Raw genomic sequence first — 26615 nt, 5'->3', positions numbered from 1 at the left:
AGATACAGAGAAGTTAAAATATGCATTTGAATTAAGAGTCAAATGGAAAAGCACTTCCAAAAGTATTAAAATAAAAGGTAACCATATTGATGAGTTTCATGGTATGAAAGTGGTGCAGGATGAAAAATTGGATGATATTAGTTAATAATATCAAAGCAGTATGAAACCTAGTTTATATTGTGAAAATGTTAATTATGTCAAGCTATGCCTTATTAACCTTGATTTGCTGATGATCTATTTGTTTCTGTGAAAATCTGCGGCAACCACATTGCAAGAGCCATAGGAAATTCTCTGTCCTCTCCTGAGAAGGGATTTTAATTTGCTTTAACTTATTTTATCATCCCGCATTTGAAAAACTGTGCAGTGTTGATGGTGCTGTCTGTTATCATTGTGCCGGAATGAGCATCAGCTTAAACTGGCATCTTTATCTCTGTATGATGGAGAACCTCCGATGACTCCTGGGTAGCAAAAAATGACCTCGTAGAATTGTAGATGGGAACTCCTGTAGTGCTTTAATTTAAAAAATAATGTTTAACAAATGATATGTTTAATTATCTTGCTGTCTTTGAAAAGTAAATCTTTTTTTTTTTTTTTTTTTTTTTTTGCATTTTACATGACCATAGCCAGTCTAAGCTATGTGAATGATATTTTAATACTCTGCAGACACAGTCAGTATAGTCTTTCTAAAAGCCTGCCAGCGACCTTGCCAGAAAAATGCATATTTTCAAACTCCTGTGAACTAACTAGTATCTTACTAAGAAACCTGTTTATTAATCTATTGAATGGTTTCTCCATGGTGGTGGTAGATCAGTGATGATCAGTGTTAGCACAGAATTTAGGACCATATTTATAACCTAAGCCCAAAAACTTTATTTAAAAATCAATTTGTACATTCACATGAGACTGTGCCATCTCTGTCCTGCGCAACAGAATTTTTTGGCCCATTCAGTTCATGTATTCTGTCGATACAGCACGGAGCTTTACCCTCTGTATTAGACATGTAGCCACTGCTTGGGTGGTAGCAAAAGGAAATAAAAGGCAGCCTTTTTTTTAATGGGTGTTTGGGACTGAGAGACCTCCTGAAGAAAGAGCCACGAGTCTACCGGCTCCTTCTGCTCTGCGCAGCGGGAACAGGCTGATGTTAACGACGGGCTCCGGTTCTTTGGATCTCCCTTGTTCTGCAGCGAGCGTTTGGGAAATGGGGTCTTGCTAGCTGTTCCTTAACTCAGATTACAACCACCAGAACGCTGAGGACTGGATCGGTATAGACAGCGCAGGTGTGGTATCAAAGGGAGGGTTTCCTCAGCCCTGATTCCAGTTTCGCGTGTTCTTCCCGCAACTGGTTCATCTTAGAGCTGGCGGACTCGAGCAGTGGAAAAATCAGTACGCAGCCTAGTGCAAGCCCTTGCTGGATAGGAGCGCTCAAGTGGGCTGACAAAGCTTTACAGCCTTAAGAGCGTAGAGAGACTCTTGTTCCTACGAAGGCAGAAGGAACAGAAGTTAGAAAGCAGATAATGTTGCTGCTGGAGGCAAAGAGAGAATAAGACTTAAGAGGTGTGTGATTATCCTTATATTATTGGAGTTGTCAGCTGGTGCAAGTCAAACGATTACCTGCCAAATAAATGATGCCTTTTTTTAGGATCCCTGTTACTCCGTGGTGTCTTGCACTCAGAGTCGCTCTATGCCATCTTAGTTGTGCAGATGTACTGGCCAGATGTGCCAGTTGTACTGGCAGATACCAGTACATCTCTTCCCTTCTGTAAGTTTTATTTCTTTCAGATGTGTCACTATCTGATTAGGAGGGCTTATCAGCCAGCGCTGCTCTCAGATGTATAGGGTAATCCTTTTCACGTTAAGCCATTTGTCTTGTTTTGCAGGTCTGCAACAATAAAAAGAACTGTCACTGCGAGGCTGACTGGGCCCCCCCCTACTGTGACAAGCCGGGGTTTGGTGGCAGCATGGACAGTGGACCGATTAGGCAAGCAGGTTAGTAGTAATTCCTGCTTTACCCGTTGTTTCCCTGATAAAGAGTGGGAATACAAGTCTCGTCCTGTAAGCAGTGAGCTGGCAAGCTTGGGAAATAAGTCAGTAAATCAAATGGCTTAATCCAAACGCGTTGGCACCAATCTGAAAATTTAGTGAAGTAAAACCAAGGCAGGCTGAGTGCATCAATTTTCTCGCACAACTGAAGGCACAGTGGTCCGGGCGGGTTCTTTTCTTCGCCTTTCTTTGCCTTCCTTTATTTTCAAGATGCATGGTCAAGTTTAGCAGCAAACTGCAATAAGTAGGAAATGGTATTGATTTAAGCCGAGGATGAGGAGCTAACTCCCACACTTGAGCAAATCCTGTTGCCATGGTAGATAAACGTTGCGGTACTCTTGGATTCACCTTGAGATATGCCAAGCTCCAGTGTTCTCCACTGAGTGCACCAGGATAGAAATACCTTATTGTACACACAACCTGCTTCTATAGTTATGTGCCTAATGAAGAGTGGCTATTGCAATGATTATAAATGCAAAATTATTGCGTAATCAAAAAATCAGAAATATATTTTACATGGTTCTTCTAAGGAGGATCTTTTGTATTGCGGAAAATAGCAGATTTCTGACCCTATCAGATTAAAACTACATTTTATAGTTAGCTTCCACACATTTACCAGAAGTTGCTCTCACATATGACAGTAGTAGGAGACGTGCGTTTTCTAGAATTTGTATTTCAATTTCTCCTTGTTCAGTCTGCAGAACATTGGCTATAGTATCTTACTTCACCTTTGGCCAACCTCAGAAGAAATTATTTCTACACATTGTGAATTTTATAGGATTTGATAATCATCACATGCCAATTTTTCTCCAGAGTACTGTAACTTTAGTGACTTCCATAGAGATGTTTCTGATTTATGTCTGACTACGTGACAGGACAAGCAGTCTATTCACATATACATATACACATATAAAAATGAAAACTTGCTGGAAAATGATCTGCATGTTTTCATATGAATAATACTATTCAAAACCAAAATGTATGCTCTACGTGCCAGATCCTGCAGTGAATTGTAATACTGGATTTATGACATCACGGTCATTTCCATGACAAAGCTTCACATTGTGATTTCACTGTTGAACAATCTTTTTTTAAACTACCTACCAGTTGGTAAGATAGCAAAGAAACCGTGCTCAGGCACTGAACAAGTGTGATTACTTGTGTGTTAAATGTTTTCTTTTAAGATTTGCTCTAAAGCATTATAGTCCTTTTTCAGCTTACCTGAAAGCTAAGTATCTGGGGAGCTACAAAATGCATTATAGTACAGTGCTGCATAGACACCGCTAACTGGAGAAGACAAATGTAGGAAATCTTTGATAATTCTTGTATTTTGCGTTTTGCAAGCCAACACTTCAATTTAACAGAAAATTGTTTTAACTGTAGTTAAATATAGTGTGGTAGTTTCACCATTTTTCTCAAAAAAATGGTGCTACATTCAATAATACTGGGAATAAACAAATATGGAAATTGCTAGAGAGCCTAATTTTCTATCGCTAACACCTGGTTTTAAATACGAACACTTGATGGGGTGGTTTGGATTACGATCCGAGTAGTTTGCACATCTCTAAATCAAATGACAGAAGGATTAGCTCAATAAAATACTTTTATCTTAGTCAAGCAAGGCACATGGTCTCATTAGTGTTTAGTAACTGATTTTACCCCTCCCAACCCCTTCTGCCCCCTCCAGCCTCCTTGCTGCTGGGGTGATGCTCCTCTGGGTAAGCCCTGCTCAGCAGTAATGAAAACATCCCTGAATTATCCACACTGTTTTCAGTACAAATCCAAAACCTAGCCCCATACCCACTACTGGAAGAAAATTAACTTTATCCCAGCCAAAACCAGCACACTGACTTAGAACAAACGTGTTTGACACTCTGTATTTTTCTTACAAAGAAGCCTTAAATGTTTAATTGTTAGGTAAAGAAGTTAATTAATTTAAATTGTGTAATCTTGGATTATTGATTTTTATTAATCTTTCAGAGATGGTGAGGGATTTATTATTCTGCAGGGCTATAAGGTAAAAAGCATAGCACTTCATGCCCCATGAAGCCCAATGTGTAGTTTGTTCAGTCAGCGTTGCTGACTGTGTTCACCAGCATCGGAGTGAGCTTAGGCCAGTAGATGAGAGCCAGCTGGCTGAAAATCAATCAGGATAAGGCTGAGACAGCGATGATAGGTTACCCGAGCAAAGATTAAAGATGTTTCTCCTACTGTGGGAGTATGCATTTTTTAGGTCAGCAGTTCTGATGAATCACAACATCCTCTCTTCCAGGCAATGATCATATCACATATCCATAATGATCAGAGCTGCTGCTTACCTCTTCCTAAAAATCATAGAATCGTATGTAGAATCATAGAACCAGTTAGGTTGGAAAAGACTTTTAAGATCATTGAGTCCAACCGTCAACCCAACACCCCCATGCCCACTAAACCATGTCCTGAAGCGCCACGTCTACGCAGTTTTTGAACACCTCCAGGGATGGTGACTCCGCCACTTCCCTGGGCAGCCTGTTCCAATGCCTGACAACCCTTTCAGTAAGGAAATTTTTCCTAATATCCAATCTAAACCTCCCCTGGTGCAACTTGAGGCCATTTCCTCTTGTTCTATCACCAGTCACTTGATAGAAGAGACCAGCACCCACCTCCCCACACCCTCCTCTCAGGCAGTTGCAGAGAGCGATCAGGTCTCCCCTCGGCCTCCTTCTCTCCAGACTAAACAGCCCCAGTTCCTCCTCACAGGACTTGTGCTCCAGGCCCCTCACCAGCTCCGTTGCCCTCCTCTGGACACGCTCCAGCACCTCCATGTCTTTCCTGCAGTGAGGGGCCCAAACCTGCACACAGGACTCGAGGGGCGGCCTCACCAGTGCCCAGTACAGGGGGACCATCATCACCTCCCTGCTCCTGCTGGCCACCCTGTTTCTGATACGGGCCATCAGGCGTTCTTTCAGCTGCAAGTCACCTCGTCAGGGTTCATCTCACTATTGTGCCTCACTTAGGTCCCAGGAAGGTACTTAAAGCAGCTTAAAGCACTCTGAAAACTGGAACAAGTGCAGAAGGCTGCAGCCACTCGCTAAGCAGCGCATCCCTCAGAGCGCACAACCCCGTTGCTGAAGGCTTTCCTTCGGTTCCTCGCTTGCCTCCAGATTCGACTTGACGGCCACGTGGGCTGGACCACAGTAGCCCAAGTTTCAGACTGTTTGCCCGGTGTTAAAGCACATTGAAACCCTTAAAATCTGGTTCTAAAGGAGCTAGGGTTACTGCTCATGTTTGAGGGACAGAATATTTAAAAGTTTGCACTTTACCAAACCACGATCTCGGCCTTTCTGTCCCTTTTCTCTCCCTCTCAGCCTCCGTCTCCCTCCCACCCTGGCAGCTCAGGAAAAGGTCTGGATGAGGCCAACAGCCCATACACCTTATGGCCCCATTTGCAGATGACAACCTAAGCAGGACCTGGCCATAGATGCAGAGAGAGTACATGGAGATGTTCATGTTTGGACCAGAATAGAAAAGACCAATTTTTCCCCAATGTTAAAGAAAACTTCAAAACAGGCCAAAATTCAAGCATCAGGCTAGAAGAAATAAGAGTTTATTAGTCTTTAAGTCATAGTTTATTCACTTCACCTGCATTGCAGTTAGAAACCCGGGCCAGGCAGCAATGTCCTCCTCCATATACGCAACACATTTCAGTAAAGATGGCTCTTGATAGAAGTTAACTCAATGTGTTTTGTTGCAGATAATAAGAGTTTAACCATAGGAGTGTTGATAACCATTCTGTGCCTTATCTTTGCTGGATCAATCATGTATCTGAAAAGGAAGACGTTCATGAGATGGTTGTTTACAAGTAAAAAGACAACAATAGAGAAGCTAAGGTATGATCATTTTCCCTAATTATATTCTGATAGATATTAGTAGAAAGGAGCTGTAAACATGGCAGCTCTCATCTTGACATTCATCCCAGAACAGTGTGAATATGTTAGAAAGAGCCAGCCTTAACAAAAATATTCACCAAGTATTAACAGCGGTGGTTTTCCTGGTTTAGTTTAACTTTATTGATTGTCAGTAAACAATCTAGGTTTGGGGTTGACTATATACCTCTTTTGTGATAAAAAATTAAGAAGTAAAGGAAGTATTGCCTTTTTTTTTTTTCATTTGCTTGAAATAGTTTCATTACATTGCATGGCCTTTTATCTAAACTCAGTCGAGTGAGCTGAAACTTTCATATTTGTGGTCATTACTGTTTAAATGCTAGATTCATTAGAATAGTCTCTTGGGTGTTACAAAGCTGCATTTCCACAGATTGCAGAAGCTAATTTAACAGGCTACTGGTTTCCAAAAAATCAATATTTATTTTTATTCTTGCAGGAGCACTAGACAATTTTAACTTTCCTTGTTTATTATAAAGAGTCAGAAAGTCCTTGCAAAAATCTCACTGTGAAAAGAGGCTACTGTTAAAAAAAATGTTATAAAGCAGAATGTTGTTTTCAAAAAATATATGTTTGTATTGCAGATCTGTGAGTCCAGCAAGACCTTCCAGTTCATCTGAGCCTAATCACGTTCATACCAGGTCTCTCAGTAAAAATCTCATCATGAAGCCACAAAATACAAACATACAAAAAGTGAGTCCTTAAATAGTTTAAAGAAAAAGAAGGAAAAAAACCCCACATGTTATATAATTTGGATCTCATTTAAGTAATTTATTAGAACACAGTTATTACATGAGCTTAATATCATGTAGAACCAACAATATGTAAAATGGGAGATGTAGGCTTCAAAATACATTTATGGCTTCCAAGTTCTAGACAGGTGGAGCTGTCAAGTGCAGAAAAGAAATAGTTTAGTCTCCAGGATAGAGCCAGCCAGCTTGCTTACACCAGAACACTATTATCTCTCTGAACAGCGAAGGATTGGTGCTTGAGTAGGACTTCAGAAGCTGTTAATTGCTTCTCTGGTTGCAGAGGTAGATAAAAGCAGAGTAGAAGAGAAAAGTAAGCGAATAACATAGATATTAAAGTAGCAATGCTTATGTCTCTTGAAGTCTATAACTTTTGGTTGGGGTTCTTTTTGCAGAGAGATGGTGCAAGACGACCGCTGCCTTATCAGATCATCGACATTAGTAACCCTGTGAAGACACACGATTTGCCACAACTAAAAACCCCGCAGCGAGTCCTACCACCCCTTCCCCAACTGCCATGTCACCAAGCTGTGCCTGAAAGACCCTTGCCAGCCAACCCTACGCTGAGGTTTGCCCAGGTAACCATTGATTTGCTTTAAGCTTCTCTTCTATTTAATATTTAGTGTGTGAGTATCTGCAGGCAGTGAAGAATGAATGTTTTCCCATCTCTCATATTGGCCTTTTTCCAGAGTATTTCCTTTATACTTTGTACAAGTTTAGAAATGCGGTGTAGATGTATTTATTTGTGCCAACTGAGGCTGTGATGCTAAACTTTAGGATCCTCAACTCTCTCTTCACTACTCAAAAGACACACCAGTATAAACAAGCTCCATATTACAGGCAAACACAGGCTCATCTTGCCAGCTGCCCAACCGGAGGGAAAGCAAGGTGCCAAATCCAGTGATGTAGTTTAGGAAGTCAAGTTGCAGATGTCTCGTGCAAGAGCAAAAGGTATATTAACTTGATGTGCTTCTGTTCTGCCAAGGGCTGTATGAATTGCATATTTTTATTCCAGAGCACAGATCTGAAAAGCAGACTTGTAATTACCTACACTATTTCATGTAGGTGTACCTTTCATTGCAATGTTTAAATAGAGCTGGTAACCCTTGTTTTTGTAATAAGATGCATCTCAAGACGTTATTCAGAGTAGATTAAGTTGTCTGTGCAGGTGTCTGTATTAGATATTGTCCATTTTCTCGCTTTTCTGGTCACTGGCTTCTCCCTTTTGGTTGCATTTGTAGTGTGACTGTGTCTAAGCAAAGGAATCAGGCACCCAGCTATTTCTGTTTTGTAGACATTATGATATTCTGGATATAGTACAAGATTAAAATGAAGTGAATGTCATTATTACCAAGCTATCTTAAATGAGTATCTGTCCTGGTTTCAGCTGTGATAGAGTTAATTTTCTTTCTAGTAGCTGGGACAGTGTTATGTCTTGGATTCAGTATGAGAAGAATGTTGATAACACCCTGATGTTTTCAGTTGTTGCCAAGTAGTGTTTATACCAAGTCCAGGATTTTTCAGCTTCTCCTGCCCAGCCAGCAAGAAGGCTGGAGGGGCACAAAGAGTTGGGAGGGGACACAGCCAGGACAGCTGACCCCAACTGGCCAAAGGGGTATTCCATACCGTGTGACGTCATGCCCAGTATATAAACTGGAGGAGCTGGCCTGGGGCAGGAGGAGGCAGATCGCTGCTCGGGAACTAACTGGGCATCGGTCAGCGAGCAATTGCATTGTGCATCACTTATTTTGTATATTCCAATTCTTTTTTCATTGTTGTCCTTTTATTATTGTTGTTATTATCATCATTATTTTCTTCCTTTCCGTTCTACTAAACCGTTCTAATCTCAACCTACGAGTTTTACCTTTTTCCTTCCGATTCTCTCCCCCATCCCACTGGGTGGGGGGGAAGTGAGCGAGCGGCTGCGTGGTGCTTAGTTGCTGGCTGGGGTTAAATCACGACAGTATCACATTGATTTGGATGCAGTTACTGCAAATCCGTACTCAAGCAGCCGTGTCTTGAGCCCCTGTGCCTATCTGAGCTGAGCTGGGATGGCCAGGGACAGAGCACCTTCTTCCCGCAGCAACCTTGTGAGCTCGAGACACTTTCCCAATGATTTATAGGAGGATATGGCTATCAAACTGTTGCTGAAGTGCAGTGCTTTGAAAAGTGGTTGTAAAAATAACACAGAAATGAGAAGGGATGAGACAATGGTGAGCTGCCATGTCAGCGTGCTTACGCATTATGACAGCGGATAAAATGTATCTAGTTTTAATTTTGTCTGTCTGAACATTGAACCACTCAGGTTAGACCAACTTTTGTAAGTGTGGCCAGTTTATTAATTGCTTTCAAAGTATCTAAGATTTTTCTTCTTCCCTTTTCCATCTTGCTGGTCATTTATTTTCCTTTTCAGGGGAATAGAAAATACCAATTCTTTCAAAAATCAATTTTATAGGAAATCTGAAGTAGTATTGGTTTGTGTTGCTTTTGTCTTTAGCTCCAATGGTTTCGTCGTTTATTTTCTTGCATTCCTTAAAACATTCTGCAGATTTCACAGTGGTCAAAGTTAAGATTTTAAGTGCAAGTGCTTTTCTGTTTCTTAATCAAATGACTCCATTATAAAAAAAAGAAAAAAGAAGAAGAAGAAAATAGATTTCTTCTACTTCTTCTTATCTAGCAACTTACAAGCTTACGCTGTCTCCCACTAGCAGAAGACAGATGGAGAAAAGGCTTTCCAAGAAAAAGTAACCATTTCTCATTCTGATAGTGCACCTGTACCTGCCCCAACCTGTCATCGCACATCAAAGCAGCCCAATGCAGCTTTACAATTCATGTTCCTAAGCGCGCTCCCCTTCAAATCCCACAAGAAGTGCAAGGTAGAATACCAGATCTCTCGTACTATCATTTCCAAAGACTGACAGATCTGAAACTGCCAAAAAGCTTTTCCGTTTCGCAGCTCAAATTAATTGTGATGGTTACTCCATCAAGCAAAATATTGCTGTTTTCAATTTTCAGTTGCTGCACGAAACAGAAATAGGGCAAAAGGGATCAACTCAAGGCAACCCAGTGAATAAGGAAGAGTGGCTTCTTTCAAAATTATGTCCATAACATCAATTCAAGATTGTCAGAAACAGCTACTTTTTATACCCTGGGGACACAGAAAACACTGTATGGGAAGAAAATCTTTTCTTCCAAAGTTAACGATTTTACTCCCTCAAAGCTTGGCAGAAGTAAATTAACTTGAGAATAGTTTTGGTCTAGTTTATATAGATACTACTTAATGCCTTGCTTCAGCACTCTCTTGGAACTGCATCCATCAGGTCATCAGGAGGAAGCACTTTAAAAATCATTGCTACATTCATAATATGATCCAGATGCTCAGTACTGCAGTATAGTGCTGAAGAAGAGTATCTGAAACCATTCACTGTTTCTGTGGCTTCACAGCTGCCTCCTTCTGCTTCTCCCTTCTGAGAGGTATATTTAAGCACGAGCTACTTTCCTGCTGCCTCTGGGCTTCGAGCAGTGGACAGCTAAGGCACAACATACTAAATAGACTTTAAGACAACTCTTTTCCCCTCTAGTGGCTGTTGAGACTGCAATGAACAGATTATTAATTTGCTATAAAATTTTCTTTCAGATGTAAGTAAAATAGTAAAAAAAACCACGCAACAAAACCAACAAAAACCAACCAAACAAAAAAACCCTTGGCAAATGAACCATTGACAAGTTTAATATTTACCAATCTTGACTGATAAACAGCTTTTTCTTCTTTCAGATGCTCTTGCAAGGCAAACATACTTTATTTACGGGCCAGATTCACAGCCAATATAAATCAACGCAGCACCACTGAAATCAAGGAAACAGGGCAGGTTTATACTAACTGTGGCTTTAGTCCACGCGTTCTGATTTGATCACTTCTGCTTGGTTTTGTTCCTGTTAGCATTCAGTTGCTGCCTCTGATACTGTCATCATCTTAATACCAAAATATATCTCATCTTTTACAGGTCATCCTTATTACAGGAAATATAGCTTTGTATTTTCACTTCTCCCCTAGTAAAACTGAGCTGGGCTCACCGTCTGCTCATTCTGCTACAGTTATTCCTGTGAATTCCTCTCCTACAACAAACACCTCAGACTGGCTTTAGACGCAGAGGGCTAACACAAATTAAGTTCCCATCTACATAGATTAAGGAAGACCATCCTGTAATCAGTTTCGGGGATGTGATTTATTTCTTCAAATATTTTTTCTTCTCCTTCTAAGGATGTGCGTTTTCCTGGTGGCATTTTCCAGTGCTGGTATCTCCTTTCTATGAAGTGCTCCTCCATTTTGCTTCATCTCAGCCATTACACATTCTCCATCCCCATTTTTATCTGAATTCCCTTCCCCCCCCCCCCCCTTTTTTTTTTTCCTCCTTCTTTTACCCTTTCTTAGACATCAAAGATTATCTTAATGTTCAGCCATAAGAAGATGCTCATTCCATAGCTGAAGAGCTGTTCTAGATCACCACATCTGGATTAGCCATTTCAGCCAGCTTCCCTTGCAAAAAGAGGGGGGGGGGGGGGGGGGGGGGGAGCAACTGATAGGGTCCCATCAGTACTTAGCTGCTCTGAGCTTCTCAGAAAGTCAATTTTTCCCTACTTTGCAGTGTTGCAGGTGGTGATTAGACATAGGGCACAGTTAATTAACACAAACAAACAAACAAGGGCAGTTGTCCTCTTTTTTTGTTCATTCGTCCTTACCAGATGTTCAGCTCTTGAGACCTTTGTTTCTCTGGACTGCTGAGCCTGGATCCGTTCCTCTTCCCAATGATGGTACCTAAGCATTCTGCCAACTGAAGAGTAAATACAAATCATGCAATAACAATTAGGGGCTGATCAAGCAAACAGCTAAATACTCATGTGATCAGACTAATTCATGGGATTAATCATGTAAAAGTACTTGAGGGAAAAGGCCACTTCCATGAAGGCAGTCAAGGGAATAAAGGCTTTATGGCGTTCAAAGACGCCTTCCTTGTTTGCTGTCTTTATAATGCTGATGTTTGTGTGTTTGTTACAGCTTTTTTTTAAAATGCTGTCACACTTGAGGCAATGATGCCTATACTCTTTCATGGAATAAACATTATGACTTTCAACAAAATTATTACAGAAGCAACTTAAATTTCTATTTTACTGTAGGGATAATTAAGTTATTTTAAAAGTATCAGTTTCTGCTGTGATCTAACTTGTTCCAAACTGGTATATTTCACTTCAAAACACACAAACACAGCAAGATTTCATTGTGCAAGAAACTTAGTGCACAAAGTAAACTGTGGTTAAGAAATCCTGATGGTAAGATTTTTTGTCCTAACAGTTTTAAGGTTCTAGTTCTGTATCATGGGAAATGATCGTGTTTTGAAGAACTTCCTTTGCTAGTGTTTAATTAAACTCTGTGACTTTCAACAGGATAGCCCTGAGATAAAGCTACATAGAGTATTTACAAACATGCTGTTTATTTCATCATTTTCCAAGCCTATTTCAAGAATATTTGTAATTATTTTTACCCCCAAAGACAGAGCTCACAGTCAAACTTTTTATAGTAAGATAAGTTTACCTTGGTTTATAGAGGAAGTTCCTCTGGATGACAGTTGAGACTAATTTTTATACTGGATATGAGATTTGGCTATAACAATAAGTTAAAATAGGAATTTTTTTTCCTGTTGCTATTTGTGATTCACTCAAGAACTAGTACACATTATGCCGAGAGTGAAAAAGAAGAGAGACGTTATATACAGCTTTAAACTGTAGTTTGTTGTAAATTTCAAGTGACTATATATAAGGTTTACTTAGGTCCCATATTTTCTCCTTTATCAAAATGCCTACTGATAGTCAACGTGCATTTCCTTCTTAAAAGAGCAAACATTTGCCATGAAAAGTAAGAAAACAAAGGGATGTTCAAAATGAATAATGAAAAGTTGTATTTTATTCATGTGCAATTCATGCCTATGATTGCTTGTTTTGATTATATCTTTCAGGGGATCTGTAACTAGATTATTCCTGTAAGCTCTTCTTGTTTCTTTTTGGTCAACTTTACTAATGATAGTTACGGCAAGCTAATAATAAAGAGTAAAATTCCTTAGAAAAAAGCACAACTATGCAGTTCAAATAGTAGAAGGACCGGAAGTGAGGTTTTTGGATATATTGGAGAGTTTTGTGCCCTGAGCAAGTCACTTAATCTATCCCAGTTCTTCATAATGAAGACCACAAATAGACATGTTACCATGTTTGCAGTGTTGCAAGGACCACACAGAAGAGACATTAGCTCATGCCTGACAGCAGATGACTTCTGTTCTTTATTAATGAAACATTTCATTCCACAGAATGAAAGCACAGCAGCATCTCTCAGAAAAATTCCACAGATGCTACCAATTCAAACTGGACTTGAGCAGTTTGTTTTTGTGGTCATCTGAATTTGCATTTTAAAGTCATTTCTAGTATTTCCAGCTTTCTACATAACTGCTTTTACAATGTTATGTATTCAATCTATGTTGTTTTCATTTACCACCAATTAATCATTAAATCCAGTATAGATGCACCCAGTATTTCTAGAGTAAAGAATCAAAAGAAACAAAATCATTAAAATACAGTATTAAACCTTTTTTTTTTTTTTTTTTTAAATATAAGTGCCTGTTTCTTAAAAATAAGTTATGGCTTACTCACTTAAATATATCTGGTGACAACTACTCCGAACTTACCTTCAATTTGTCTCAGCTGTTGCTACGTTAAGTACGTTATGCCAATGACCAATACGACTTTATGTTTTATAATAGGAAAGCCACAAACCAAACCCTCCTCGGAAGCCTCTGCCGGCAGACCCTCTGACCAAAGCACGCTATAACAGCGCCTCCACAGCGGTGCCTGGACACACAAAAGCTCTGCCTCCCGTTACTCCCGTAAGGTTAGTTCGGATCAAAATGGCTTGATATATAGTACTTCCTTCAATGACAGGTCTAAAATGTCTTCGAGCAGATCCGCTGTGCTCTGAGTAACTCTGTTCTGCTGTAACTATTGCCGAGAGCTACGCCACAACCATTTTTTCTATTTGCTTATAGAAAAGCACCCAGTATCAGACTGATTCTCACTGGGAGTAGACCAGCACAATTGCACTGATTTCCACAGAATGAGGAGAATTTATACTGCATATGACAGTTTGACTGCAAGCACCTGACTGTGTATTTATAAAACCTGCCCACTAAATACAATTCCTTGCAAAAGAAAGGAGTTAATAAGGACCAATTGCAAGAGAAACAAAGCTCTCGCACAAAAAAATTTCCTACTCGGACCACCTACACAATTAGGCTGAGAACTGAATGCTGTTAAGATCAACCACCAATAAAAGGAATTTTCCGTTCGCACATTTCACAATGGAACATCAATTTATATCATCTGAAAATAATACCCAAAACATTCAGAAAGCACACAAATTGTACAAGTAAAAAAAAAAAAAAAAAAAAAAAAAAGACATTGAAGAAAAATTACCTGGAAGTGAAATAACTATGCCTAATGTTAATGGGCATAGTCAATAGTATTTTCTTACCTAATATTCTTCACTTTCCTATGAATAAAAAGTGAGCTCCAAGGAAGATAAAAGTAGTATTTTAAGCTACAAGAACTCTACTAGTGAGGCACTTAATTGCTCAGAAAATTAAAAATAGATTCAAGTTATTTTCCTAATACTTCTAGCAAAAAGACTGCAAGGGTGAACTTTGTTTAAGCTCCTGACTGTCTATTCTAGTAAGATATTCTGAAAGTAATAATATTTCAAGCTGACTAGTACAACTTTTTGAAACCAACTGCTATTCCACAGCATTAAGTAGCATTTCTGAACAAGTGCAAAATCGATGAGCACACAAAGAAATAAAGAATTTAAAGAACAACACCTGAAACATTGAGCTAGCTTATTCCACTGGCCAGGCAGCAATTAAAACATGAACTGGAGAAAAAAAAAAAAAAAAAAAAAAAAAAAGAGGAGTCTGCTGGTACCATTTATGCTTCTTGATGAGATTTGTGTATATAGTCACGTCTGATCTCCTCCCAATGTGAGAGTCCAATGTTACGTGTCTGACATTAACCTGGGTAACTTGAAGAGGTTTTACCATTCATCTTCATGCCTCAGGCATGATGCTGGCAGCGAGAACTAACAAAAGTTTAAATAACAATTTGCTATTTATTTTCTTTCTTTCCAACAGACCTGCTCCTAAGCATCCACCACAGGTATCCAGGTCCAGCAACACTGCTGATATGAAATGACCAGAAAATCTGACACCTTTATTTTAAAAAGTGAAGACAGAAGTTTGCACTATCTTTAAACTCCAGCTGGAGTTCATTTTTATGACAATACTTAAGATTTTTAATGTTTAAAACAGCATTATTTTTAAGAATTCTGAGCTACTGCCTTTGGTGCTGTGCTGTGCTATGGTGCTCTGTATACTTGCTCAGGTACTTGTAAATTATTAATTTATGTTGAATATTTATTACAGTGCAGTGCACTGTAGTAGATATTTTTACCATAGCTGAGTTTTCCTAAAAAGGAAGCCTTTTTTGTAATATTTCATTGAACTTGAATAATTCTGCTCTATTGGTCCTATGTAGAGTTTTTAGTTTTGATCTGTTCTTAAGGAGTGCTGATACTCATGGATAAATCAAATGTATAAACAACTCAATCTCAAAGGTTCATAACAAACTGATGAATAAAGATGTCAGGGTAAAAAAAAAAAAAAAAAAATCTCTTCTGGAACATGGTGAAATGCCCGATATCTGCATACAGATGCGTAACATATATATTTAACCAAAGGATCCCTCAGTGTTAGCAGGTGTACTGTAATTTCAGTTTTCACGTTACTGTTTGAAATCGTCGAGAAATCTGTGCTGAAAGAGGATGTGTTCGCTTCGGACAAGTTCTCTTACTGAAGAAGTACTGTATATCATAAAACTGTATTTTTGTTTAACCTCATTTTCCTCTAACAGAATATGGTTAGTACATATTAATGCAGATATCAGGCCTCCCAGTGTCATTACCTTTTTGATGCTTTGGTAATTAAATTCAGCTATACTGTGTAAGGTAGTACCATCTCACTATGTTGCATAGCTGTCCTGTTTAGACTGACAATACATTACACGCAGGGGGTGGGGGGAAGCCAAGCATTACAAAGAATTACATTTTAAGACTCAACTATTATACTTATTTCTTTTGCCTCATTGCTCTGCTTATCAACTGTATTTTGCATATTTACTACTGTTTTGTATTTAACTTCTAAAATATTGTTCTGGATTTCTTAATTTTCAAATCAAAATGCGTATTTTAATACATAGACTTTGGTTATCCTAAGACATGGGAAAAAATTCATCTCTTTCTTTTTACTATGTGGTAGCATTACATCTGATCTCTTCTGTACCTTCTCAGAAGCACTGCTGAATACAGTTGTTTCACCTATGCTGTAATAAAAACAATTTTCAAATATCAGTTGAAATAGAGAGAGAAGGAACTATTACCTTATATAGGTTAGTTTCCTCATTGCTTGTAGTTTTTGTTTCTTTAAGCAAAAATAAAAGCATTGATAGAAACTTGGATCGCATTTCAGTAAGTGTAATGCTATTTAATTTTCCCAGTTATTCTATGTTGTAGCGACATAGCACTCATGTTTATTGATAAGCTGAATAAACCAAAATAAACCATAGTTTAGTTTGTTGCTGAATAGCAAGGTGAAGCCTTCACAAAAGCATTTCAATTCTTAAAGAAACTCTAATAGCAGCAACAGTGCTTTATATATGGGGAATCACTACAACAGTAGGATGCTAACTTATCCTAGGCTCAGCAATGCGGTTGAAAGCAAAATGATGCTTTTTATGTATTTTACATACTTTGTATTTAAAACAGTGATTTCTTCCTGTCAACAGTAGTTTTAAACCTAAAATGGCGGGGGGGAGCGACATTTCATTTTGACACACGATCTCAGTTTGCTTGTTTGAATACTCCCATTTTTAGAATGGCAAGTCATCATGCTGTATCAAAATGTTCCTGATAACAGCTGAAAATCATAAGATGAAACTGTAAGTAGTAACAGAATGACTAAATGACTAAAAAGTTGGTATTATCTGCATCAGAATTTAATGGCACCAGCTTAAGTAAGACTTAGCACGTGTTTAAACTTACAGCTTTAAAGTAACTTTCAGGTTTAAAATAAACATGACACACCTATGCAGTCTTACAAGTATAGAAATACCCATAGAGGGTACCCAATCCTACCCCCGTAATTGCAAGCAACCATCCCACCAACACCGAGCCCAGGACTGTCCAGGGACCATCTGTCCTGGGACGCGAGCACACCAAAGCTAGAAAGCTTTTTGGGCGATGCTGAGAACCTGCTGAACATACAGGTGAGTGCCTCTTCACCCCTACAGAAACAACACACACACGTGTTCCCGTATGGAGGGAGACAGCAGAAGAACGATAATAAGGACACTGCTGGGTGTCCCCAGTCCCAGCACAGTGGAGTTTTTAGATTAAAATGCCTGGATGGTCTTACAAACTGGCTTGTACCCTTCAAAGAGCCCCATACCTGGTTGTTAGCGTATTCCTGAGCTGACAAACAGTACAAGCATCCGCTGATACGCTGCCCGGTATCGCATCTGCTGTTGCTGGAGGAAGGCAAAGTCCAACCATCCATCACGGATGAGGTGTGAGAGGACATCCTTGGCTTCTGCAGCGGAGCAGTGGAAGCCCAGAGGCAATGGGGCATCACTAATTTAACACCTTTTACTGCCTTTAACAGTTCAGAGAGAGAGAGAGCACGCAAGCTGGGAAAAAATATGTCTAAACAAGCTGTGAACCAAGTAGATTACTAAGCAGAAAAGTATATGTCAAATTTATTAACTATTAACACTTTTCTAAAAGAAGATGCTGAAGCATGTGTATCCAGTGATGTGGAAGGCAGTCTTACAGTTAAGAGTGTATGATTACCTGTACATATTATCTAATGGAGTTACTATCTTATGTTAGACAGGGCTAAAGCTAGAGTTTTCTAGCTGTTTGGCAAAAAGTCATAATTCCCTATCTGAAACACGGGCAAGCAAACCCAAATATCCTGTAAAAATTCCATTACTGGAAACCAATACAAGGTAGTTGCTGGCACACTACAAGCTGATTTTTTTTCATAGCAAAACAGACAAGTAGGTGCAATGTATATGAGAGTCATATAACCTGGAATCCTTCCAATTAGCAGATATGCAAATATATTTATACATATTCAGATGAAAAATACTACAGGCAGAAAAGGCTCTGTAATTTGGGGGGGGGTGGCGCAGACCAAACAAGCAATCAAATACGTCTTTTGTTTTGGTGCAATTTTTTTTCCCCAGGATGTGAGTAGAAGCTGGCTGTGTGATGTTTTCATACCAAATTAGTGTCTTTATGATTAGACATGCAGACGTCATGTAAAATTCCATTGTGAAAACCAGATGAATGGTTTTACATTCTTAGGGACAGTGTAAGCAAACAAATTACCATGGGATACACCAGGATGTGAAATTTAGCACTTGCTACCCTGTGGTAGCTGCTCAGTGTGTGGACCTGTCGTATCTGGTTTCAAAGAAGTGCTGTCAGCACAGGCTTTAAGTCCTGTCATAATATCTCCATCTATCTCTATGCTCAGCAAACTTTAACTTTTAAATCCCCTTTAAAAATTAAGATACATCATCCTTAAAATCCTCGGGGTTTTATAGTGTTCAATTTATCTTCATGGGAGAGAGCTTCTAAAGAGACTATGCTGATGTCTGCCCTTCCTTTCTCTCTTCTTCTTCTCCCATACACATATTTCAGCCTCCCACCTACTCAACATCAGCCACTGGTACAGACAAGTCCCCTTTCCAGAGACAAGGCGAGAACACAGTGTGCTCTCCCCAAAGCACTGCATGATAATGCTGCTATTATGCTAATCAATAGAACAGTAAGTACAAAACAGCATCAAAGAAAACGAATAAATATGCAGTAAACAAAAAGAAAATTGCGTGTTTACCCTCTTGCTACCCATCAAATCTCCTGGGTTTAGCATTCCTAGATTTTTTTTAAAAGCTATCAATTATCAGAGTAGCAAGATTTTTTTTTTTAATTTCATGGAATAATTTGAGAGCCTTTTCAAAAGCTCAGAAAAGAAATAGATACATAGCTTTTTTCTTCATTTCAATTCTGATTTCTTCTGATCATTTGAGTATACAATATTAATCCTCTTATTAACTTCCAATCAAATAATAGTATTTTTTAATTTAACTGTAAATTACCATGTAACAGTAAAGAAATTCATTCTTTATCTCACAAGCATTCTCCAAAACACAATTTTCTAAACTCAGGAATGCTAGTACTCATTCTGCACACAGACCATCCTTTCAGATAACTACACCACACATTACCAAAAATTTAACGATGCCCAATACATTACAGGCAGCTGCCCTTTTCACATAATACTTTTAAGAGACAAGCATTAAAAGCCTAGAGCATATTGAGATAAAGTTTTGAAGTCTTGGAATCCAGAACTCAGAAATCAAATACCCAACATCATCTTCAGGAGAAAGATTTGTTTCTTTTCTATTACCCTCTCCCCCCCAAGCCCCCCCTTCTTTGAAGAAGTATACAGGTATTGTCTGTCCGTACAAATGAACAATAAATTCCTAACGCTTTACTACGTGTCTAATTTTTACATATCTAAATTTATATCCTTCAACATACCTATGAATACACAACTTCCTGGTGCATAGCACCAGCACAAGAATAATTTTATATATTTTTAAATATAACCTTATAAAGTGTTTGCTATGATTGCAAACAAACTAAGAGAAAGAATAGGAACTTTTTAAAAACTCTTTAAGGCAGGCTATCTAAAAATACAAAGCATATTTTTTATTTGAGAAGGTGCTGTTGTTAAAAAAAAGAATTTAGGACTGGTGAGTAGTTAACTGCTTAATATGTCATCACAGACTGTTCCTGGCATGAAGGCAGATAGACCAGCATACCATTTTTATGAACCATTCATTTACAATCCTTCAGTTAAACTTCAGTTTTCTAAACTTTTCACACTCTATGCCAGTGGGTTTTTACCAGTGCAGCAGGTTTTAACTTACATGTGCATTTCTAGTGGAATCTTCCACTTGAAGGTGCTTCAAGCAAACACAATCTGGTAATTCGACAGCTGAATTATCTGCTCGTTCTTAAGTACTCTCTCTCAATAAATATACTCTTCATTATATTTGGTGTTTTGCCAATGTAATTACCCAAATGGTTATGAAAATGCCAGAGCTTCCTCAACATAAAATACAACATGCTAAGAGATTAAGAGCATCTTTCTGCATGTACAGTCTCATGTATTAAAAAAAACAACATGCAATAAATTGCCTTTTTCTTGTACCTTTCATTGGCATGTCACTGATGTTAATATGTGTAGATACTCCCAGGACATTTTCCTTCTGTTAAACAGAATTGAAAAAGGAGAGATTTGCTAAACAAAAGAACTTCAGTTAAACCAAGAAAAGCATGCTATTAAGAAAAAAAAACCACATTAGCTGCATTGGCTGTCCTGCAAACTGAAGCCATAGAAAAAGCATGTTGTAGAGACCCAGAATATAAAGCGACTACCATTAAGGAGAAAGCCTCACACAGCAGCCTTTGTTCGAGTGATTACAGAGCAGAAATTTAGAACTGCAGAAGTAGTTTACCTGCTTCTCCATGGGCCAGAATTAGCTTTGGGCAAGTACACTAGACAGGTCACTTTTCAGGATTTTAAGTATATGGCATTGAATGGCCTTGCATTAGCTGCGTTTCAGCTGTGTGTGAGCACGCCAGCAATTTTAAAAAGCTTCCAACTCTCTGCCCTGCACTTTTTGGCAAATTTGCAAGAGCAGGGGAATCATTACCTGCAGATCCTTTCCCCTGTAGAAAATGTAAGCAATGTGTACATACTACTACTTTTATTTTATGTAATTTATGTGTGAATGACCCTGTGGGGAAAAAAATAAATACCTGATTGTGCTATATATAAGAGTATGCTTTATTTGGAAGAAAGGACTGTATTTTTTTTAAAAAAAGCAACTTAATTTTGCATTTTTCAGTGCTTGACTTTGCAATCTTGATGATACTTGATATAAAGAGATCCTAAGACTACTTTTTACCTCCAAACCCATAAATCATACCTTATGGCATACCTGACCATCCTTTTTTCTAAGAAGCAGCAGCAATGGATGGCCTTCCAGCAGCAGCAGCGGGTGGAAGACAAAGCGTGTATTCGATTATCAGCGTCACAGATGTTTGCTGCCAGCAAACGGACCACAGAACCCTGCACCTCGGCTCCATCACAGCCAGGCGGACTTTTCTGATTCCCTCCTGGTCGATCTCCATGACCCAGACCCGGTCTCTTTGCGTGCCATTCCCAGTTCCCAGGCAGCAGGTTTCTCATCTCGCTCACATCCTCCTGACTCGTTACTTCCCATTTCCTCCTCCAGTCAAATCACACCCCTTTCTCCATGTCCAGGTTTCTCTGAAAAGTTCCTAAACTGCTATAGTTTGAAGTCTGCTTCACATAAAGAAGAATTAACAACAAACTGGGCTCCATAATTTGCTGTGGCTTCTTTGGAAAGTTTTGGTCATTGTTTTTAAAATGCTGAGTTAACAGTTTTCCTTGTAGATACTACCCCAAAGCAGAAGGAATGCTAGAAATATTTTCTGATTTAAAAACAACCTAAAAAAAAGGAATAGATGAAAGTGTATCCTAGAAATATGGTCCTTTTTCTAAAGCCATCTATACATAAGAAGCAGATAGTAAAGTAATATCACAGGGAGATACTAGTATATTCCCCAGCCAAGTAAAATGTTTCTGCAACAATTTTAGAAGCTTTCTTCTTGTAAAGTGTTCAAGTAATTTCTGCAATTATTTTTTTAATTGTATTTTAATTTCCACTTTCAATTTTCAATACCATTTTTCTATGAATGTATTTGTTGTTCCGGCAACTTGTCCACATCATGGCTTAAAATAATGATGTGTTGAGGACTGGTAGAACAAGCCGTATAATTAGAATAAAAAGCAGAATAAAATAAGAAGTAAAGAGAAAGCCGCATTGCATTTTTCATTATCGTGAAAGGTAACAAATATAGATTAGAATTTATCAAAAAATGAAAGTTACTTCTTCTTGGAGCAAACTTTGTATGTTGACATACAGTTACCCCTGTAAGTTTGTACAAGCTATTCCTTGGGTGCCAGGTAGCACGGCCGTTTCAAAGCAAGTACCTGACAGCACTAGAACATTTCATTTTACAAACTGGAAAGAATTACAGTGCATTTAAAAATATTTGAAATATTAGTCTGTGCATATTTTATGCTACAACCACCAAATACCAGCTATGGTTAAGATGAGTTAACATATAATTTCTACACCCTGTTCTCAAAGTTTACAGTGTCCTATTACTTTCTACATAGTCCTCCCACTGTGAAAATTTAATGTAATTTGTATTAAACTACAAATATTCCTCACCACTCTATAGGAATTAACCACCATTTCTCTTTCTCTGCAATCGACATGGCCTCTTATTAAAAATATGTTGATATAAAAATACCATTTCCTTTAAGGTTTCAGAGCAGGCTACATGCAATAATACCCTACATACAATAATGCAGTAATTTAAAGTAAATTAAAGCATTATTTAATACCAGGCTAGCTAAGTCAAATGCAAAAAATAAAGATTTTACATCTTTTTCTGAGTAGAATTGAACATTTTTACCTTCCCATCAGTGTCACGGTCGCACAGGTCTGAAAAGACCTCAGGTCATTTATATCAGATTATTTTACTATTGAAGTTGTAAATTACTTTTTAATTCTGAAACCCAAAAGCTAGAAGTATATTTTTTTACAAAGAGACATCAGGTTAGTTGTAGCTTAATACACTTTCTGAAAGAATTATTAGATGCCCTAACATCTTGAATCTTCACTTCTAGAGCTGAAGCTAAATTTGCCGCACAAGCATTTTGCTCATAATTTGAGGTAAAGAAGCATCTCCTTGGAAAATTTAAAGATGAGTATTAACAAGGTTGGGTAAGAAATGCTAATTTTTTGTTTACTAAAGGGACAGTCATGAAAGTAAAAAAGGTCTTGAAGAAGAGAGGGAAGCAGTAGAGAAGAAAAAAATAATTCAGCATTTAATTTCCAGCAGCTTAAAGACAGTTTGCAATATCCTCAGGGGAATGCCAAAAAGTATGTCTGTTTATTTGAATTTCTTGCTTTACATCTAACTCTGCAGGCAAGAGGGTTTTGGGTTTGTTATAAGAAAACAATGACTGTAAATCCCACAGATACACTTAAATACAGAAGAACATGCTGAAGAGGAGGCTGAGCTCCACAATTTAACGAGTGCCAAGGACCCAGAAAACTGAATACTAGAGGTGAAACAGGCAAGTTACTGCATTTCACTGAGGTCCAGTATTAATATTTTCACTTTTTTGGTGGAAAAAACCCAAAGTTATCTGAGTCACCCATCTCTGAGCTGGAAGACAGGGAAATAGCAGTTTTTCTCTTTTTTTTTCTTTTTCTTCTTGTCTGCTAACAAATTGACCAAGCTCCAAACAAACAAAATCATTAAAAATGGAGAAGGAAATACATTTAAAAAAATACACCCAGAGCCAGAAAAATCAATATATAGAAATTATTCATATCTGCCTGTGAAACCTTCCAGTCTTCCAAGAGTCCTTTATAATACCGAAAAGCAAAAACAATAGCATATTCCTTTTAACAACAACAAAAAAAAGAAAGGCAAGGCTATGTTTACTTTAGCTATCTCATTTTTAACAGCAGTTTCTCCTCCACTTTCCAGCAGCAACAGAACAAGTTCTCTCTTATTATGTGGTACTGACACCTGTAAGTTTGACGAAGAGCACTTTAGAAGAGTTGCATTACAGTACTTGCCACGTGCCAACATGCGTTCGTACCGTGCAGCCCCAGGCTTGACTGCAGACTTGAAGGAGAGCCATAATAATCAGTACTTTGCAGAATCATCAACATTAGAAATAAGATCCTAAAAAATACCTGAGAAAACAATCTCAACAGCTAGCTGTTGCAGCTGCAGGTCTGGGGACTTTCTCCTGGAGCCTGAGGAGCACATACTGAAAAAATAACCCTAAATCCTGTTTGAAAGGTCTAATCTACGCCCTATACCAACCTAATCCAGGGTGCTGGTGGCTGGCATTAAAGTATGGACTAAGGTTTTAACAAAGCATAAAGTACCAAAGCACTTTAATACCCTCTGTTGTTACTTACAGCCCACACAAGGATGCAACGCAGTGTCATTACATTGGTACAGAAACCATTAATTTGATTTTGGCAGTAAGTAAAGCCTAGTAACTTGGAAACTGCATCAAACAGATGGTCTGGAAGAATTTTTAGGTAATGCCCAAATAGTCTGCATGAGACCTACACATTTATATAAAAACATAGGTCAGGAACAGCTGCAAAAATTAATCAAACTCCTCCTCCTTTATCACTAGCATAATTTTGAAGTGCATTAAGAAAGTGTGAAAAATGTATGCATTCGATGAATACATACAGTTCTTACAATTCTTTTCCCTAAAAATGTATTTTGGATAAATTTTGGACTATTCCTTCCTTTCCAATTATTTTCAACCTGTTACCTTCAATTATTAACCTAAATTGAAGACAAATAACAGCTCCAAAGACAGAAGATCCTCTGGATTTACTAGCACAGAGATTACATAAAATTCCAATATTCTCAAGCATTCAATAAGACATAACAAACTACGGGACAGCAGCTTTAATGTGTTTCGTATGTTTTCAACCTTCTGAAGCTTGCATTTCCCCTTTAAAGCATGGGTATCCTTACCCATTGCCGGAGGGAGTGCACATACTGCAACCCGCAGGTGAGCGCGGAGATAGATCCCTCTGTCTCAGCAACACCCACAGAGCACATATGTGCACCTTAGCAGCCCTGCAATAAACACATTCACACTTGCATTTTGCTATTCAGTTCTCTTCAAGAAAGTGTGCAATCTCAGCCCTTCCACATCCAGCATACCCATTCTTCATATATTCCCTCTTTATCATTTTTGGATCTTTCTCTGTCATTCATTCCTTCTTTCATTGTATCCCCTTTGTGCTCTGTTGTGTTTTTGACAGACTTACAGCTCCCCTAGCCAATCCTCTAGATGAATGAGCTTCTTTTTCCCTTCTTATTTCAGCCAGGCCTGTCTTTGGAGCATTATCTTTGTTTTTCCAAGGCGTGCGGATTTGAGTTGTTCCCACGGCAGCACTGTGCCTGGCTCAGATGGTACACACACTTGGTATTTCTGGGAGTGAGAGGACCCCCAGGTCCCTAGAAGCACACTGTGGGTACAGCTTATTTGCTGTACGAGGCCAGAGGATAAGGCCAAATTCCAGATTTACTACTTGAGTAACACCCAGCTTTCAGCTCCAGAGTACAGCAGCACAAATTTTGCTGGGGCACAATTCTCTTGCCAGACAATTTTTTTTCAGCCATTCAAGCCAATCCCAAACCTAAAGGTGATTACAAAGGAAGATCTTATACAAGCCTCTCTAAGGAATCTCTTCTTTTTTTTCCTTTTTTCCCCCCTCCCTTTTTCTCTAGTTTCTGCCATGAAGCTTTGCAATCACAGATGTACATGTCCTGGCTTCAGCTGGGATAGAGTTAATTGTCTCTCTAGTAGCTGGTACAGTGCTATGTTTTTGAGTTAGGTATGAGAAGAATGTTGATAACACACTGATGTCTTCAGCTGTTGCTAAGTAGTGTTTAGTCTAAAGTGCAGGATTTTTCAGCTTCTGATGCCCAGCCAGCAAGAAGGCTGGAGGGGCACAAGAAGTTGGAAGGGGACACAGCCAGGACAGCTGACCCAAACTGGCCAGAGGGGTATTCCATACCATGTGATGTCATGACCAGTACATGAACTGGGGGGAGTTGACCTGGAGAGATCACCGCTCGGGAACTAACTGGGCATTGGTCAGTGAGTGAGGAGCAATTGCATTGTGCATCACTTGTATATTCTAATCCTTTTATTATTACTATTGTCATTTTATTAGTGTTATCATTATCATTATTAGTTTATTCATTTCTGTTCTATTAAACCAGTCTTACCTCAATCCACGAGTTTTACCTTTTTCCTTCCAATTCTCTCCACCATCCCCCTGGGTGGAGGGGAAGTGAGTGAGCGGCTGCGTGGTGCTTATTTACCGGCTGGGGTTAAATCACAACAGTCCACTAATAATCTCCAGAAGCACTATCACAAATCACAGGAGAGAGAGTTAAGTGGATTGATTGGAATAGATGAATTACGCTTTCAATACACTCACATTTCAGATTTCTCTTCTCCTACAGCTTTGACTTTTCTAGACTATTGAAATGCCCTGAGACCTTGTTTCTTCATTTTCCATGGCTGCACCTGAACACCATCTCAGCACTGACTGTTTACATTCCCCCCATCTGGAATGTACTAAAGTTTCTGAAGGCTGTAGCCAAAACTTTTTTTTTCTTCCAACGAGAGGTCTGGTTACTGCTGGAACTTTAACTTAACCTTATTCATTTCTTATTTCACCACTTCAGCCAATGATGACTGTTGACAATTCCCTCTGTCCAAAAAACTTTATTATTGCAAAGCTGGTACTTTTCCCAGCATCAAGTTCTAATCACAGATGCTTTAAATTGTTTTTTGTGTGGATAAGGTCTCCTCGAGGGCTCAGTAGTGCCAAGTAAACATATTCACCAGCTGACTCCATTAGAATGGATACAGCTACAAGCACTCCACACCAAAAAACAAGGACCAACTTTTCTACAGAAGTCTATGATATAGCCAGAGTGCAAATCAAAAGT

At 38.7% G+C, this 26615-nt stretch overlaps 1 protein-coding gene and 1 long non-coding RNA gene across 2 annotated transcripts in view; one reads left to right on the top strand and one right to left on the bottom strand.

The window, feature by feature from the left end:
• The window catches only part of ADAM12 (ADAM metallopeptidase domain 12), a 185732-nt gene extending 169596 nt beyond the window's left edge, over nt 1-16136 (top strand). The window contains exons 18-23 of the mRNA XM_049810931.1: nt 1878-1986; nt 5774-5909; nt 6548-6656; nt 7108-7290; nt 13519-13646; nt 14938-16136. Of these exons, the coding sequence (XP_049666888.1) occupies nt 1878-1986; nt 5774-5909; nt 6548-6656; nt 7108-7290; nt 13519-13646; nt 14938-14998 (726 nt within the window). The 3' untranslated portion in view covers nt 14999-16136. The remainder of the gene's footprint in view (nt 1-1877; nt 1987-5773; nt 5910-6547; nt 6657-7107; nt 7291-13518; nt 13647-14937) is intronic.
• LOC126043060 (uncharacterized) lies at nt 2156-11055 on the bottom strand. The gene is made up of 3 exons (XR_007507332.1): nt 10452-11055; nt 5662-5844; nt 2156-2275 (listed from the first exon to the last, which is right to left on the bottom strand). It is a non-coding gene; the product is annotated as an uncharacterized LOC126043060 (long non-coding RNA).
• Nucleotides 16137-26615: the final 10479 nt, after the last annotated feature.

The sequence above is a fragment of the Accipiter gentilis genome, chromosome 9 (genome assembly GCF_929443795.1).
Source record: "Accipiter gentilis chromosome 9, bAccGen1.1, whole genome shotgun sequence".
NCBI classification, from domain to species: Eukaryota; Metazoa; Chordata; class Aves; order Accipitriformes; family Accipitridae; genus Astur; species Astur gentilis.
The sequence above is the reverse complement of the archived record's forward strand: the minus strand, read 5'-3'. Positions and strand labels throughout refer to the sequence as shown.